Source organism: Babylonia areolata, chromosome 20 (assembly GCF_041734735.1).
Source record: "Babylonia areolata isolate BAREFJ2019XMU chromosome 20, ASM4173473v1, whole genome shotgun sequence".
NCBI lineage: Eukaryota > Metazoa > Mollusca > Gastropoda > Neogastropoda > Buccinidae > Babylonia > Babylonia areolata.
This window is the reverse complement of record NC_134895.1, coordinates 50,820,241-50,837,740: the sequence shown is the minus strand read 5'-3', so window position 1 is coordinate 50,837,740 and position 17,500 is coordinate 50,820,241. Positions and strand designations below refer to the sequence as shown.

At 43.3% G+C, this 17,500-nt stretch overlaps 1 protein-coding gene across 4 annotated transcripts in view; it reads right to left on the bottom strand.

Annotated features, from left to right (window-relative positions):
- LOC143295137 (uncharacterized) overlaps window positions 1-17,500 on the bottom strand; it is a 167,630-nt gene that overhangs the window by 21,003 nt on the left and 129,127 nt on the right. For all 4 annotated transcript variants that reach the window (XM_076606703.1, XM_076606702.1, XM_076606705.1 and 1 more), the window contains exon 4: window positions 12,787-12,843. In XM_076606703.1, coding sequence (XP_076462818.1) covers window positions 12,787-12,843 — 57 coding nt within the window. The remainder of the gene's footprint in view (window positions 1-12,786; window positions 12,844-17,500) is intronic.

Here is a 17,500-nt window from a genome sequence, read left to right as displayed (position 1 = left end):
GGCCATCACTCCACTCTGACAAAGGCTTATGGGGCGCATCAGTAAAAAAAAAAAAAAAGAAAGAAAAAGAAAAAAAGGTGTGTGTGTGTGTGTGTGTGTGTGTGTGTGTGTGTGTGTGGGAGGACTTAAAAACAAAGTGGGCGTGAACATGCACTATCAAATACAATACTTAACCAGAGAGAGAGAGAGAGAGAGAGAGAGAGAGAGAGAAGAAGAAGAAGAAGAAGAAGAAAAAGAAAACATGGTGTGTGCGCCACAGCAGATCACAAAGCCCTGACCTAAACGACACGCAGTCACGACAGTTTGACAGAAAGTAGACGACGAAGACTGTCGGAACATTATTCCCCCCCCCCCCACTCCCCTCCATCATCCTCTCCCCGGTCCCCCCCCCGAACTCCCCACCCCCACCCTTCCTTGATCTCTGGATAACACAGTGACAGATTAATTCCATTTGACAGCTTCTCTGCCAGATAAACACGAGAGCATGCAAGGGGTTGGGGACGATTTCTGACAGATTGCGCAAGGCCTGGTTGACAATAATCCGAGATGGGACCGATGAATTAGAAAGACAGAAGAATGAATGACTGAAGGAAGGAAGGAATTTTGTTTAATGTCCCGTCACACATATCGGTGATTGAAGACATTTTGTTAAAGTATTTATGAATACATTTAAGTATTATCGGTTAGAAGGGGTGGGAGATGTGAATGAATGGAGGGTTGGGGGAAATGTGGGTGAAATTTGAAAAAAAGAAGAAAAAAAAATCTAAATACAATTACAGGAAATTAACAAACTCAAAAGGGTTTGGGGAAAAATAAAAATAAAAATAAAAAGAAAGGTTAATACACGAAGAACAAAGTAAATAGTGATTTCGGCTTCGTGTTAATCGTGGCGTGTAATATTCTGGTAGAAGAGCACCGCTCCTAAAGAGGCCGCCGGTACAATGGCTGAAGTACAGTCACGAACACAGTTCTGGTACAATGGTTGAAATACAGCCACGAACACAGTTCTGGTACAATGGTTGAAATACAGCCACGAACACAGTTCTGGTACAATGGCTGAAGTACAGCCACGAACACAGTTCTGGTACAATGACTGAAGTACAGCCACGAACACAGTTCTGGTACAATGGTTGAAATACAGCCACGAACACAGTTCTGGTACAATGGCTGAAGTACAGCCACGAACACAGTTCTGGTACAATGGCTGAAATACAGCCACGAACACAGTTCTGGTACAATGGCTGAAGTACAGCCACGAACACAGTTCTGGTACAATGGCTGAAGTACAGCCACGAACACAGTTCTGGTACAATGGCTGAAGTACAGCCACAAACACAGTTCTGGTACAATGGTTGAAATACAGCCACGAACACAGTTCTGGTACAATGGTTGAAATACAGCCACGAACACAGTTCTGGTACAATGTCTGAAATACAGCCACGAACACAGTTCTGGTACAATGGCTGAAATACAGCCACGAACACAGTTCTGGTACAATGGTTGAAGTACAACCACGAACACAGTTCTGGGACAATGGCTGAAATACAGCCACGAACACAGTTCTGGTACAATGGCTGAAATACAGCCACGAACACAGTTCTGGTACAATGGCTGAAGTACAGCCACGAACACAGTTCTGGTACAATGGTTGAAATACAGCCACGAACACAGTTCTGGTACAATGGTTGAAATACAGCCACGAACACAGTTCTGGTACAATGGCTGAAATACAGCCACGAACACAGTTCTGGTACAATGGCTGAAATACAGCCACGAACACAGTTCTGGTACAATGGCTGAAATACAGCCACGAACACAGTTCTGGTACAATGGCTGAAGTACAGCCACGAACACAGGTCGACCACATGAATGGACCTTGTAGCACTCTCCTACGAATCCACCGCACAAAAACTCCGATTTCACGTCACCAAAACACAGATGCATGGGGAAACGAATCTCATGATATTAAAAAACAACAACAACATTAACAGTTAAAAGATATTATTTTATGGCAGAGCTGTTTGTTCCTGCTGCTTGACGTTATCCATGGGCAGGTCACTCTCCTAGAAGAATGAAGAGAAGAAGAAGAAGAAGAAAAAAATGTCTCAAGTGATTGATTAATGTTCAATGTTTGCTTCCATTCATCTTTTCTTTTCTGCTTAAAAACAAAACAAAACATTATTGTGATGCTGCTATTGTTCCAAGTCATTCAGTTCTGTTCTCTTGAACTGGAAGAAGAGTGTGTCATCGAAGGGAAATATTGGACATTGTCATGGGGTATGTTGCGTGGCTTATATGCCAGGGTGTGTTGCATGTGGCTTTTCTCAATGGGTGTGTTTTAAGTGAATGGGGGAGAAAGAAAAAAGAAGATTATGTCTTGATCATCGTTGTCTATTTCGTTCATGTTTGTTCAGTTAAAGAATCGTTATCCTTTACGACTTTTTTTTAATTTATTTATTTTTCAATTATTATTATACAGAGGTTACTCAGTGGAGTGATGGCCTAGAGGTAACGTGTCCGCCTAGGAAGCGAGAGAATCTGAGCGCACTGGTTCGAATCCCGGCACAGTCGCCAGTATTTTCTCCCCCGCTAGTCATTCGGATGAGACGATAAAACGAAGTCCCGTGTGCAGCATGCGTAAAAGAACCCACGGCAACAAAAGGGTTATCCCTGGCAAAATTATGTAGAAAAATCCACTTCCATAGAAAAACAAATAACAGGCAGGAAAAAATACAAAAAAAAAAAAAAAAAGAAAAAAAAAAAAAAGGGTGGTGCTCTCAGTGTAGCGATGCACTCTCTCTGGGGAGAGCAGCCTGAATTTCACACAGAGAAATATGTTGTGACAAAAAGAGAGAGAAATACAATACAAGGTTAGGCACATAGAAACCGTCATGAAATGGAACAGACAAGTCACAATTCTGTTTGGTCATTTGGTAGGCTGTGCATTTGGATTATGATAGGCCATGATATTAAATAAAATATCTCTCTCTCTCTGTCTCTGTCTCTCTCTCTGTGTCTCTCTATCTCTCTGTATATGTATGTATATATATATATATATATATATATATATGTGTGTGTGTGTGTGTGTGTGTGTGTGCGCGCGCGCTCGCGCCCGTGTGTGGGTTAACGCACGTAAAACTTCTTGCGTTGTGAACAGAGAGGCCGAGATAGCGCCCACGGCTACAGTAAAATCATGTGGTGGAAACTCCTCATGAAATGGGCTCTGGGCGCCTCACATGAAACAACACACACCCACCCACACACACACACACACATACACACCCACACACACACACACACACACTCGTGCACACTAGCACGCAAGTACTCCTCCACGACTGGTGAATAACACCTTCACCCCTTGCCTCCCCCCACACCCCCACCCCCTCCAGCCCCATCCCACCCCCACCCCCACCCCACCTCTTCATCCGTCTGTTTACCTCCTACACACTTTCTTTTACATTTATTTGCTTATTTATCATCATTGTTGTCTTTTTTATTTATTTATGTTATTTATTTATTTATCTATTATTTATTTATTTTCATTATTATTATTTATTTATTCATTAAAAAAAATTATCTATTCATTTATTTATTTATTTTATTTTATTCTATTTTTATTTTTTGTACGCTTATAGTTGACTTCATCAAGTTTTTTGCGCCTTATACATATTATTATTATTAGTAGTAGTAGTAGTTCTTTTTTTTTTTTTTTCTCAAAGCCTGACTAAGCGCGTTGGGTTACACTGCTGGTCAGGCATCTGCTTGGCAGATGTGGTGTAGCGTATATGGATTTGTCCGAATGCAGTGACGCCTCCTTGAGCTACTGAAACTGAAACTGAAACTACACACTACACTACTACTCCCATCCAACCCATCGCACACCCTGTTTCGAAAATACTTCCCTCAGGCAACACGTCCAACCAGGCATTAAATGACGCAAGAAAGCTGTGAGCGAACTTTTTTACAGCCTACAAAATTCCGACTTTCAAACACCCGTTTACTGCGATGATGGGAAAAATGGAGAAGGAAAAAAAAAAAAAAAACAGGAAGAAAAAAAAATGTAACAGAACAGAAGCGTGGTAGTAAACGGAACGCCGAGCCATCGTGGAGGACGCGATTTTTTTATTTTCATTTTATTTTATTTTTATATATAGGAGATACACAAAGAAAAAGTAAATATTCATCCAGAATATAATTATCAATTGTGCAGTCAACATTTTATAGGAGCACAGTAAACGCTATTTATCTGTCCTTATTAGATTTGTATACTAAGGCTTATGTGTTTAGAAAGGTAAATAAAAAAAAACAACAGCGACATTGGAACAAACCCAGACACTTCCCCGGAGAGTAAGGGCGCCGGGCCTGTCCTTATACCGATCATTTGACATGTGCACACAGCAGCAAAGACAGAAGAAATGTGCAAACACAAATTAGCTTTTATTCAGGACTGGCATAGCCCCTCTTAATCCTGAACAGCCACACAGAACACATGGACAATACAGAACAAACACATGATTGCCTCGGTGGTTTTTCAACTGGAAATTACAAATAATGGGCCAGGAGATGAAATGATTAACAAATAGTAAAGAGTGGTAACTCTCTCCATTCACAAGGTACACAACTTCAAGTCAGTGCCGCTTTCGCAACCGATTCAGCTTGCACACAGGTAAATAAAAGGTACATTGGAACAAACCCAGACACTTCCTCAAAAAGGAAGCGCCGGGCCTGTCCTTATACCGATCATTTGACATGTGCACACAGCAACAAAGACAGAAGAAATGTGCAAACACTATTTGTTAATCATTTCATCTCCTGGCCTCATTATTTGTTTATTTCCAGTTGAAAAAACCACTGAGGCAACCATGTGTTTGTTCTGTATTGTCCATGTGTTCTGTGTGGCTTGTTCAGGATTAAAGAGGCTGTGCCAGTCTTGAATAAAAGGCCTGGCTAAGCGCGTTGGGTTATGCTGCTGTCAGGCATCTGCTTAGCAGATGTGGTGTAGTGTATATGGGTTTGTCCAAACGCACTGACGCTGATACTGAAACGGTCACGAATAACTATGTATGTAAGCATTGCTGGTGTGATGCGATGATTTTTCCCCCTTTCATTGTATACTGTTTGTTTTGATAAATATTTGAATTATATATGCAAGCATTACCAGTGTGATGCATATGATTTCTTTATTTCTTTTCTGTTCGTTTTGATACGAATGTTTTTCTGAGATTTTCCCATTTCTCTCAAGAAACGGCTATAGAGAAAGTATTGTATGCTTACTTTGTTACATCTCAGTAAATAAAAGCCGTACAAATATTCAGTCATTCTCTCTCTCTCTCTCTCTCTCTCTCTCTCTCTCTCTCTCTCTCTGTGCCGCTTTTCTCTCTGTCCCTGCTTTGAGTCCACTGCTGCTCATGAAGTAATGAACCAAGTGACTCAGACCAAAGTATAGAGAGGTGTTGCGCTAAGCCGTCTAATGATATGTCTCTCTCCCCTCTCTCTATGCCTCTCCTCTCTCTCTCTCTCTCTGCCTCTCCTCTCTCTCTCTCTCTCTGCCTCTCCTCTCTCTCTCTGCCTCTCCTCTCTCTCTCTGCCTCTCCTCTCTCTCTCTCTCTGCCTCTCCTCTCTCTCTCTATGCCTCTCCTCTCTTCCTCTCTCTGCCTCTCTTCTCTCTCTCTCTGTGCCTCTCCTCTCTATGCCTCTCCTCTCTCCCTCTCTCCACTCCCCTCCGCCCCCCTCTGCTTCGAGTCCACCCCTGTTCATGAAATAATAAACCAAGTGACTCGGACCAAATTATAGAGAGGTGTACACTAAGCCGTCTTATGAGGATGTATCTCTCCCCTCTCTCTCTCTGCCTCTCCTCTTTCTCTCTCTGCCTCTCCTCTCTCTCTCTCTCTCTGTGCCTCTCCTCTCTATGCCTCTCCCCCTCTCTCTCCCTCTCTCCACGCCCACACCCCCCGTCTTTTCTTTGAGTCCACCCCTTCCCATGAAATAATGAACCAAGCGAATCAGACCAAAGTATATAGAGGCGTTGCACTAAGCCGTCTAATGAGAATCTCTCCCCCTCCCTCTCTCTCTCTCTCTGCCTCTCCTCTCTCTGTCTGTCACACCCCTCTCTCTGTGCTTCTTGTCCACTTCTGTTCATGAAGTAATGAACCAAGTGACTCGGACCAACGTAGGGTAGGTATGGCTAATTGCGAACGATCCAAACGAAGCCACCAGCTCAGCTTGTGTACTGCAAAGATAATAAATTATGTCGCATGACAGTCGAACGTAGTTCTTTTGTTTTTGCAAGACTTTCTCCGACTGCTTGCACCAGAAAAAAAGGTTCGTCTGCTCATTCTTTTCAACGTTTTGTTGACGTTTGAAATAGCAAGGGTGCCTGAGGGTAAATGCGAACGGGCAAGTGTAATTGCGAACGATGGCTTTGGGTACATGTAGACAATTAAAACAGAAGCAGGCTTTAACTCATTAGACATTACATATTATTGGAACATCCCACTAGACTGTTGTATTGTTGGTTTTGATAACACATGCACACATACACACAAACACGTTTAAACACACATACCCCACATTGCACACAAACACTCTTTTGAGAGTGCTCAGTAACTGTACAGCATCGTTCGCAAACAGACTCACATAAAAAAATCCTATGGTTTAATTGCAAACGACAGTATTTTGCATATTCCTGTTAAAACTGACGTTCTGATCTGTCACCAATATGCTTTCTTAAATTCTCCCAGCACTGGTAATGCGCATTCAACATATCCGATCAAATAAAACTATTTTAAACAGTGTCAAAGTTCAAGTCCTAACAACTTGCTTCCCTTGATTTAAGGATTTTGAGAGTACGTTTGTAATTCTTGGTCTGCAGTGCTGCGCGAAGAGAAGAAATAGCGTGGAAATAGCCAGAAATAGCTAATGTTTGGTTCTTTGAAATGGCTATTCATTAATCAAGGTACTAGAAAACAGTCGAAGCAGACGTCAAATTGTGAAAATGCAAATGTTAAGAACGCTTCGAAATGGGGCGGTATACGAATCGTTAGCAATTACACGCTGTTCGCAGTTACCCATATCTACCCTATAGAGAGAGGTTGCCCTAAGCCGTCTGAGGATCTCTCTCTCTCTCTCCCTCTCTCTCTCCGTCTCTCTCTGTCTCTCCACCGCCCTCTCTTTCTGCGCCGAGTCCACGCCTGTTGACGAAGTGATGGGCCACGTGACCCAGACTAAACTGTAGAGAGACAGAGGTTGCACGGACTTTGACTGATGGGGGTGTCAAGGGGGCAGTGCCATCACCTCAATGTTACGACTTTGTGACCGCACATTTTTATCGTGGTCCTATGAATGAAGTGGGAAGCGATGTGTCACACACGTAACACCCGGAGTTCTGTGATTTATGTGATTAATTAATGTGCTGTAGGTTGGTTGGTTTGTGTGTGTGTGTGGTTTTTTTAAAAATCGGGTTTGGTTCGTTGTGACTCTGTGTGTGTGTGTGTGTGTGTGTGTGTGTTGTGTGTGTGTGTGTGTATGTGTGTGAGTGCGTGCGTGCGTGCGCGCGGGCGTGTGTGTATATGTGTGTGCGCGTGTGTTTTTTTTTTTTTTTTTACATGTATGTGTTGTAATGCCAAATTTCAGTGTCATGCCTGAAATCTGTATGCATCGTGCATACTTCATCTCACCTTACCATTTTGTCTTTCTAAAAAAAAAAAAAAATAATAAAAAAAAGAAAAGAAAGTTATTCTGATTCTGATTCCCATTCTCATTCCAACAGTACACCCTAGAGGACGAGTCAACCCTCTAACATGTGGGGAGAGGTAGCACAATTGGTCTGAATACTTTTTCACTCACACAGTCACGTGCAGTAAATTCATTCACAAACAAAGCAGGGAACCACACCCACACAAATATTACATCCCCCCCCCTCCCCTCCCCTCCTACCAATTCCCATTCCACCGGATATTTTGTACGCCTGCGAAACTTGGACAGTGTACCAACGACATGCCAAGAAGCTGAACCACTTCCACACAACATGCCTCAGGAAGCTACTGAACATCAAGTGGCAAGACAAGACCCCAGACACAGAGGTGCTCGCAAAAGCCACCCTTCCCAGCATCTTCACCATCCTGATGCAGTCCCAGCTTCGCTGGGCTGGACACGTGGCGCGCATGCCAGACCATCGGCTGCCCAAAAGGCTCTTCTATGGCGGGCTGCAACAAGGGAAGAGATCACACGGAGGTCAGAAGAAGCGCTTCAGAGATACTCTGAAAGTCTCTCTGAAAGCGTTTGATATCAACCCTGACTCCTGGGAGGAATCTGCAGTGGACCGTGACAAATGGCGCGCTGCTGTGCACAAAGGCGCCAGGTTGTGCGAGGCCAACAGGACTGCTGCAGCTGTTGAGAAGAGGCAGGCCAGAAAGTCACGGGCAAACAAGCTCCCTGACAATGATATGCCTGTCTTTGTCTGCCCCAACTGTCAGCGAACATTTCGTGCGCAGATTGGACTATTCAGCCATCTGCGCACTCACAGATAGATTCATGAGCATCCTTCCCCCCACCACACCACCACCCTCCCCCATCCCCAATCCCCCATCTGGATGACAACGATGGTCATCATCGATCTCGATGGACACACCACCACCACCAGTAAGTCGTGAATCGGGTACTAATCTCTTGGGTGGGGCAATAAACCCAGATTAAATATGCGGCATGAAAATTACATACGTAAATGAACCGTCGGCAAGGAAAAGGAATCGCTCACGGCTAGACTGTTAAATCTATTTTGACACGCAAACACACATAAATTACATAGAGAATAGGAGAAATGAAAAATGATAATAAATACGGTGGCAATGTATTGCGGCGAAGTGGCTTCTCCGAAGACAGTAGGCCGACTTTTAGAACAGAAAAAGGTGTCATGAAGGAGCTTGAGATGTTAATGCGACAATTAACTCACTCAGTACGCCAGTCCTCTCTTCTCCTCTACACAGACCCCTCGGATGTCCAGTGGGTGTCTGAATGACCCAACCTTTAGCTTCCGTCGTCAGAATTGTGGTATTCTTTGTCAACATTCACCTCTTCAGTATAAGAGCCTTCCGCTTGCAATATTTTGATGATGGTAATTGGGGTGAAACGCTGTTAACGTCGATTCTTTCGCCGTTCGTATGGAGAGAGTTAACGCCAGCAAAAATCTCACCCAGTGGGACACATTAATTTAACAAAGTGTCCACTACCCTGCACTGCGCTAGGCGAGTATAAATCAGCAGGGAAGCAGGAAAACAGGCAGCAGATAGAAGAAATACGATGTAGAAAAAAGCAGACAGTTATTAGATGGGCAGAAATTCAAGTTGACATAAATACAATGTGGAAGAGAAGAGAGAGAGCAGACAGAAGTACAAATCTGAACCCACCCCCCCACCTGCCCCCTCCCCGGACCCCCCCCCCCTTCCCCAACCCCACAAAAAAAAAAGAAAAAAAAGGAGACACCGGTCAGACAGAAAAGCAATAAAGGAAAGCCTAGAGACATACAGACATACACCGTAGGAAAGCATTTAACACCAGAGAGACATGAAATACAATTTAACCCTTTCACCGCCAAGCTCGCATTTATGCACAGGCGTGGTAGAGGACCCATGTCACTGAAAGGCGACCATTCATTGGTCTGTCATCCGTGAACCCATTGCTCTTAATGTTCGGTGGTAGGATAGGCCGTATTTTCTATACATCGCAGGGGGGAATCCCCAGCTATTCTTAGCCACTGTCTTTTCTGTGTTTATACCACAAGGGAATTTTGTAACTCTAAACTGACTGGCGGTGAAAGGGTTAAGAAAGCGGACAGAAAACAGACAGACAGAAATACAGTTCAGGAAATCAGACAGAAAATAATACAGTCTAGGAAATCAGACATCAGACAGACAGACAATTCAGGAAATCAGACATCAGACAGACAAGTCAGGAAATCAGACAGACAATTCAGGAAATCAGACAGACAGACAATTCAGGAAATCAGACATCAGACAGACAGACAATTCAGGAAATCAGACATCAGATAGACAGACAATTCAGGAAATCAAACAGACAATTCAGGAAATCAAACAGACAATTCAGGAAATCAGACATCAGACAGACAGACAATTCAGGAAATCAAACAGACAATTCAGGAAATCAGACAGACAATTCAGGAAATCAAACAGACAATTCAGGAAATCAGACATCAGACAGACAGACAATTCAGGAAATCAAACAGACAATTCAGGAAATCAGACAGACAATTCAGGAAATCAAACAGACAATTCAGGAAATCAGACAGACAATTCAGGAAATCAAACAGACAGACAATTCAGGAAATCAGACAGACAATTCAGGAAATCAGACAGACAGACAATTCAGGAAATCAGACAGACAATCAGACAGACAGACAATTCAGGAAATCAGACAGACAGACAATTCAGGAAATCAGACAGACAATCAGACAGACAGACAATTCAGGAAATCAGACATCAGATAGACAGACAAATCAGGAAATCAGACAGACAATTCAGGAAATCAGACAGACAGACAATTCAGGAAATCAGACATCAGACAGACAGACAATTCAGGAAATCAGACATCAGACAATTCAGGAAATCAGACATCAGACTTGACAATTCAGGAAATCAAACAGACAACAGACAGACTAAAATACTATTTAGGAAACCAGAACACATACAAGACAACAGACAGAAATACAACTCCGGAAAACAGACAGACATCAGAACAGACAGAAATACCATTTAGGAAACAGACAGACATCAGAACAGACAGAAATACCATTTAGGAAACAGACAGACATCAGAACAGACAGAAATACCATTTAGGAAACAGACCGACATCAGAACAGACAGAAATACCATTTAGGAAACAGACAGACATCAGAACAGACAGAAATACCATTTAGGAAACAGACAGACATCAGAACAGACAGAAATACCATTTAGGAAACAGACCGACATCAGAACAGACAGAAATACCATTTAGGAAACAGACCGACATCAGAACAGACAGAAATACCATTTAGGAAACAGACCGACATCAGAACAGACAGAAATACCATTTAGGAAACAGACCGACATCAGAACAGACAGAAATACCATTTAGGAAACAGACAGACGTCAGAACAGACAGAAATACCATTTAGGAAACAGACAGACATCAGAACAGACAGAAATACCATTTAGGAAACAGACAGACATCAGAACAGACAGAAATACCATTTAGGAAACAGACCGACATCAGAACAGACAGAAATACCATTTAGGAAACAGACAGACATCAGAACAGACAGAAATACCATTTAGGAAACAGACAGACATCAGAACAGACAGAAATACCATTTAGGAAACAGACAGACATCAGAACAGACAGAAATACCATTTAGGAAACAGACCGACATCAGAACAGACAGAAATACCATTTAGGAAACAGACCGACATCAGAACAGACAGAAATACCATTTAGGAAACAGACAGACATCAGAACAGACAGAAATACCATTTAGGAAACAGACAGACCTCAGAACAGACAGAAATACCATTTAGGAAACAGACCGACATCAGAACAGACAGAAATACCATTTAGGAAACAGACCGACATCAGAACAGACAGAAATACCATTTAGGAAACAGACAGACATCAGAACAGACAGAAATACCATTTAGGAAACAGACAGACATCAGAACAGACAGAAATACCATTTAGGAAACAGACCGACATCAGACAAAAACATAATAATAATAATAATAATGGATACTTATATAGCACATTATCCAGAAATCCGCTCTAGGTGCTTTACAAAAACGATTTGTTAACATAAAACATTGCATCTATGTTACATACACACACCAAAATATGACCACACACACACACACACACACACACACACACACACACACACTGCGTACATACATTTTAACAATACATGTGTATCTAACAGCTACCCTAACACATACGCACACATAGACAGGCACAAACTTTCATAAACGCACGCGCACACAATACACATTCATATACATGCATGTAGCTATGTACACATACATATGTATACATACACAGTCAAGCACAGCTAACGCAAAAGAAGTGGACCTGCCACAATTGAACTTACTGCTGAGGGAAAAAGGTGAGTTTTGAGACGAGATTTAAAAGATGCGAGGGAATCAGAATGACGGAGGTTATCAGGGAGCTTGTTCCACGTCTTTGGCGATTGAAAAGAAAACGATCTGTGTCCATAGGTCTTACTTCTGACGTGAGGTATCCTGAGAAGTCGAGTATCAGAGGAAGAACGGAGCTGGCGAGACGGGGTACAATACAGGAAAGCAGACGTATACACAAGGAACAGACAAACATACAGTTTAGAGAAGCAGACAGACAGACAGAGAACGGACAGGCAGAAATACAGTTTACGAGGGCAGACAGTTTCAGTTTCAGTTTCAGTTTCAGTAGCTCAAGGAGGCGTCACTGCGTTCGGACAAGCCAATATACGCTACACCACATCTGCCAAGCAGATGCCTGACCAGCAGCGTAACCCAACGCGCTTAGTCAGGCCTTGAGAAAAAAATAAAAGAAAAAGACAAAAAGAAGATAAATACATAAAAAAAGAACTACTTCTACTACTAATATTATGTATAAGGCGCATAAACTTGATGAAGTCAACTATAAACGTACAAAACAAAATAAAATAAAATAAAATAAATGAATAAATAAATAAATAGATAAATAACAGACAGACAGACTTATAAAAGAATATATTCTTACCTGGAACGAAAGCTGGGAAGTCAGACGAAGAGTCCACAGACTTCTTACTCCACCATGCTGCAAACAACAACAGGCACAGTTTAATATCTGTACGTTTTGTTTGTTTTGTTTTGTTTTGTTTTGTTGTGTGTGTGTGTGTGTGTGTGTGTGTGTGTGTGTGTGTGTGTGTGTGTGTGTGTGTGTGTGTGTGAATCGTGTTTAGATACCCTTCAAAGCAAGAATAAACTCCAACTCTTACACACAAACGCGTGCGCATACACACACACACACACACACACACACACACACACACACACACACACACACACGCACACACATACACACGTGTGCACATACACATACTCACATACGCACATGCCCATACGCTCGCACACACAGACGCACCCGCACATACACACACACACACACACACACACACGTACACACTCACTCACACATACATACACACTATACACATATGCATGAACGCACATGCACACACACCCTTACGCTCGCACACACTGAGGCACACACACACACACACACACACGCACACACACTCACACTCACACACACACACACACACACACACACTCACACACACACACACACACACACACACACGCACACACACTCACACTCACACACGCTGACTGCACGTGGAATCATGCCCACTGCTCCTCAAGAAACTGAAGCTGAAGTCGACTTTGCAAAAAAATCCCGCGCAAAAGATCCTAAAACATAGTTCCAATCAAATGATCGCCTTTGGAAGTTCCCTGAGGCTAGTTCTGATCCAATCCAGTTTTATCCCCCCAAACCAACGTTCCTTTCGCAGTCCAAGAGTTTAAGTGTGAAGACTTTGTGCGTTTTATGCTTGTGCTTGGGCAACTCTATAATAATTTTTCCCTCGAGGGAAGTGTGTTTTTTTTGCATCTGTCTACATACTTTTCAAGTTGCGTTTCTCTTTCTTTTACCAAGATTCTTTTTGTAGTCAAGAGTTGTATTAAATACGATGACTTTGTTTGCAAACTTGGAATATTTGCGCATGGGCACGATATACAATGTCTCCTCCGAAACAATAACGAAGAAAGTTTGTTTATGTATATGTCAAGATATGGTTCAAACTTTGTTTCAATCTCTTTTACCAACGTTCTTTTTATAGCCAGGAGTTTATATGGGATGGTGTTGTGCGTTAACATATTTGTGCATGGGCACAATATACAATTTCTCCTCCGAGAGATTGATAAAGAGACTTTGACTCCATACATGCCTGTGTTCCATTTTTTACGCTTCCCTTTTCTGAATCGATAGTTGATGGTTGAAGGTGTCAAATAGTTTCAGTCCCAGCCTCAGTTTCTAGGGGGTGTCGGGGCGTGCGGACAGGTCCATATACGCTACACCACGTCTGCCAAAAGAAGAATAAGTAGAATACACCTGCAGTTGCAACGTTACAGGCGGAATCACTCTCCAGATGAGTCTCGTTTTTTGTGTGGATTGTTGTTGTCTTTTGTTTTAGTGCAACTTTGTCGGCTGTCTGTGAATATATCAGGTGGACCCATGTTTCGTCCTGCGTGATTAGTCTGTCAAAGTCCTCCTGGTTTTCTTGGCACACGGCCAAAAGAGCCTGGGAGCACGTGACTCGTTCCTGCTTCTGGAAAGGTGTGAGCAACCGGGGAATCCATCGTGCAGACAACTTCCACATGTGCAAATGGTCATGGATGATTTTTTGTTTCCACAGACCCAACACTGATCTTGGTATCTTGGGCTAACTGGTGAACAGTTACGTGGCGATCCTCCAAAATGGCGGCCTCCACTTGCCAAATAGTGTCTTCATCAATGGCGTACTGTGGTCGCCCGGAAATGGGAGCCGTTTCCAACGATGTCCGACCACACTTAAACTGATCTTCTTCTTCTTCTTCTGCGTTCGTGGGCTGTAACTCCCACGTTCACTCGTATGCACACGAGTGGGCTTTCACGTGTATGACCGTTTTTACCCCGCCATGTAGGCAGCCATACTCCGTTTTCGGGGGTGTGCATGCTGGGTATGTTCTTGTTTCCATAACCCACCGAACGCTGACATGGATTACAGGATCTTTAACGTGCGTATTTGATCTTCTGCTTGCATATACACACGAAGGGGGTTCAGGCACTAGCAGGTCTGCACATATGTTGACCTGGGAGATCGTAAAAATCTCCACCCTTCACCCACCAGACGCCGTCACCGTGATTCGAACCCGGGACCCTCAGATTGACAGTCCAACGCTTTAACCACTCGGCTATTGCGCCCGTCACTTAAACTGATGATGCCAGTGCTTGAGTACGTCATACGATGGGGCATCCTCTCCATGTCTCCCTCATCTCATTGAACGTCTCCCTTCCTGTGCAACCTCTCAAGTACAGAAACTTGATGACCATTCTGCATTCAACTAGCTCCATTATCACACACTACTCCACCATGTAAAAGAAAAACTGTTCAGAGTTCAGAGATGCAAATTGCTATGTGAACTATAGAGATGTTTATTATTATACGTGTACAATTTCAGCCTCCAACAATAAACAAAAGTGAAGTCAGGGGAAAGAAATCTTTCAGGAACATCCCTCGTAAGCAAATGTACGAACACTAACGACCTCAAAGAATTGTCCAGTTGTACGTAAACAGACAGCAAAGTGTGTGTGTGTGTGTGTGTGTGTGTGTGTGTGTGTGTGTGTGTGTGCGCGCGCGCCCGCGTGTGTATGTGTGTGCGTTTGAGATTAATCCCCCACTCCCATTTTTTTCTACGGCCTATGAAGAAAGTCCCATGTGCAGCGATAAAAGCAGAAAAAGGAGAGGGGAGGGGGGGGGGGGGGGGGGAGGGAAAAAACAACAACAAAAAACTAAAATAAAATGTGCTCCGTGACGCGCATATAACCGAGACAAGACAAGACAAAAAAGAAAAAGAAAAAAGTTTGCACTGCATAGCGTGCCATGTCCTAGGTTCTGCCTGGCAGATGCGAAACAACCAGTCCCACACATCCACTTCTCACGACTTCCAAAAGGTCAACAGGATGCTGCTGGGCACCAGCTTCTCCACGTCCACAGGAACAAATGCCCTCGTGTCACACAACGGGCACAATAAAGCCTTGGTAGTCCAGTACCGTAAACCCCCTTGTAAACGCCCCCAGTATCTAGTAATCGCCACCACCACCACCATCCCCCGCCCATCACCTCGTCCCTACTCCTCATTTTGGGTTAAAAACTGTGCACAGGGATAAAATGCCTTGCAAACACCCAGGCCCCACTTCGAGAAGAAAGAAAGAAAGAAAGAAGAAGAAAAAGAAGAAGAAGAAGAAAAAGAACAACAACAACAAAAGAACAAGAAGAACGAGAATAAGAAGACCAAGAACAACAAGAAGACGCAGACGAAGAAAAGAAAGAAAGAAAGAAAGAAAGAAAGAAAGAAAAAATTACCACGACAAAAAATTAATGATAATTCACTTTGCTATTTTGTGTGATCGTGTCGCTTTACAAAGCAGTGCAGATTCAGGTCCAGGGATAAAGAACAGAACGCCAAAAGCGTGAGATGTCGGTGTGTCGGATAACACTGCAGAACCACGGAGAGCAGGACGCTTACTCCACGAGGGAGTGTCATGTTATCAGTGGCTGGCCGTTTCGCTCACATTCCCAGCACCAAGCCAGTACTGTGTGGCCACACTGAGCAAGGGAATGGGCTCTCACTGTGGGCAAAGTACCCGGTGAATGGCCAGTCCTTATCTTTAGGGGGAGTTTCAGTTTCAGTTTCAGTTTCTCAAGGAAGAGTCACTGCGTACGGACACATTCATATACGCTTTACCAGGCAGATGCGTGACCAGCAGCATAACCCAACGCGCTCAGTCAGTCCTTGAGTGCATGCATATGTATTCGCGTCAGAATGGATTTCGTCCACAGAATTTTCCCAGTGCGCCAAGTGCGCTCTATGTTATAAACGTATTCACAAATCAGCCCCTTCCTATCTCTGCGGCTGCCTTCACCTCTACACTCCATCTCGCTCACTACGATCGGCTTCGGATCCACCCTGTTTACGCATTCCCAGATTCAAACACTCGACTGTTGGCCGCCGTTCTTTCTCTGTCTCTGGACCTTGCAATTGGAATGAACTTCCTCTTTCGCTTCGTCAAGTCTCCACCCTCAGCTCTTTCAAGTCTGGGCCTTAAAACCCAACTCTTCCCAAAATAGCCTCCCTTGCCTGCCTCTTCCTTGTCTTTAGTTTCTACAGTTTTAGAGTTATGCATGCGTGTGGATGACTGGTGCAAAAGCGCTTTGATTTGTCTCTGCACAAGATTCAGCGCTATATAAATACCATTATTATTATTATAAAGTGCGTGCTGCACACGGGACCTCGGTTTATCGTCTCAATGTGTAATGTAAATCGTTCATTTTATTGATACTGTTTGTCAGATGTGTATGGTTGACTGAGAACCTTCCTCACCCTCTATCCCCCATTCTGGTGTGTAGTGCGGTGTGTGTTGTGTGTGTTTGTTTCTTTCATTTTGTTCATTTTTTCCCTATGCATTTTACTAACGCCATGCTAGTGCCTGTACGCCGTGTGTGTGTGTGTGTGTGTGTGTGTGTGTGTGTGTGTGTGTGTGTGTTTGTTGTTTTGTTTTGATTTATGTATATTTTTCCCTCTGTTATGTATCTCTACTAACACCACGCTTTCATTTTATTAAATATTGTGTAGTGTAGACCCTATTCAGG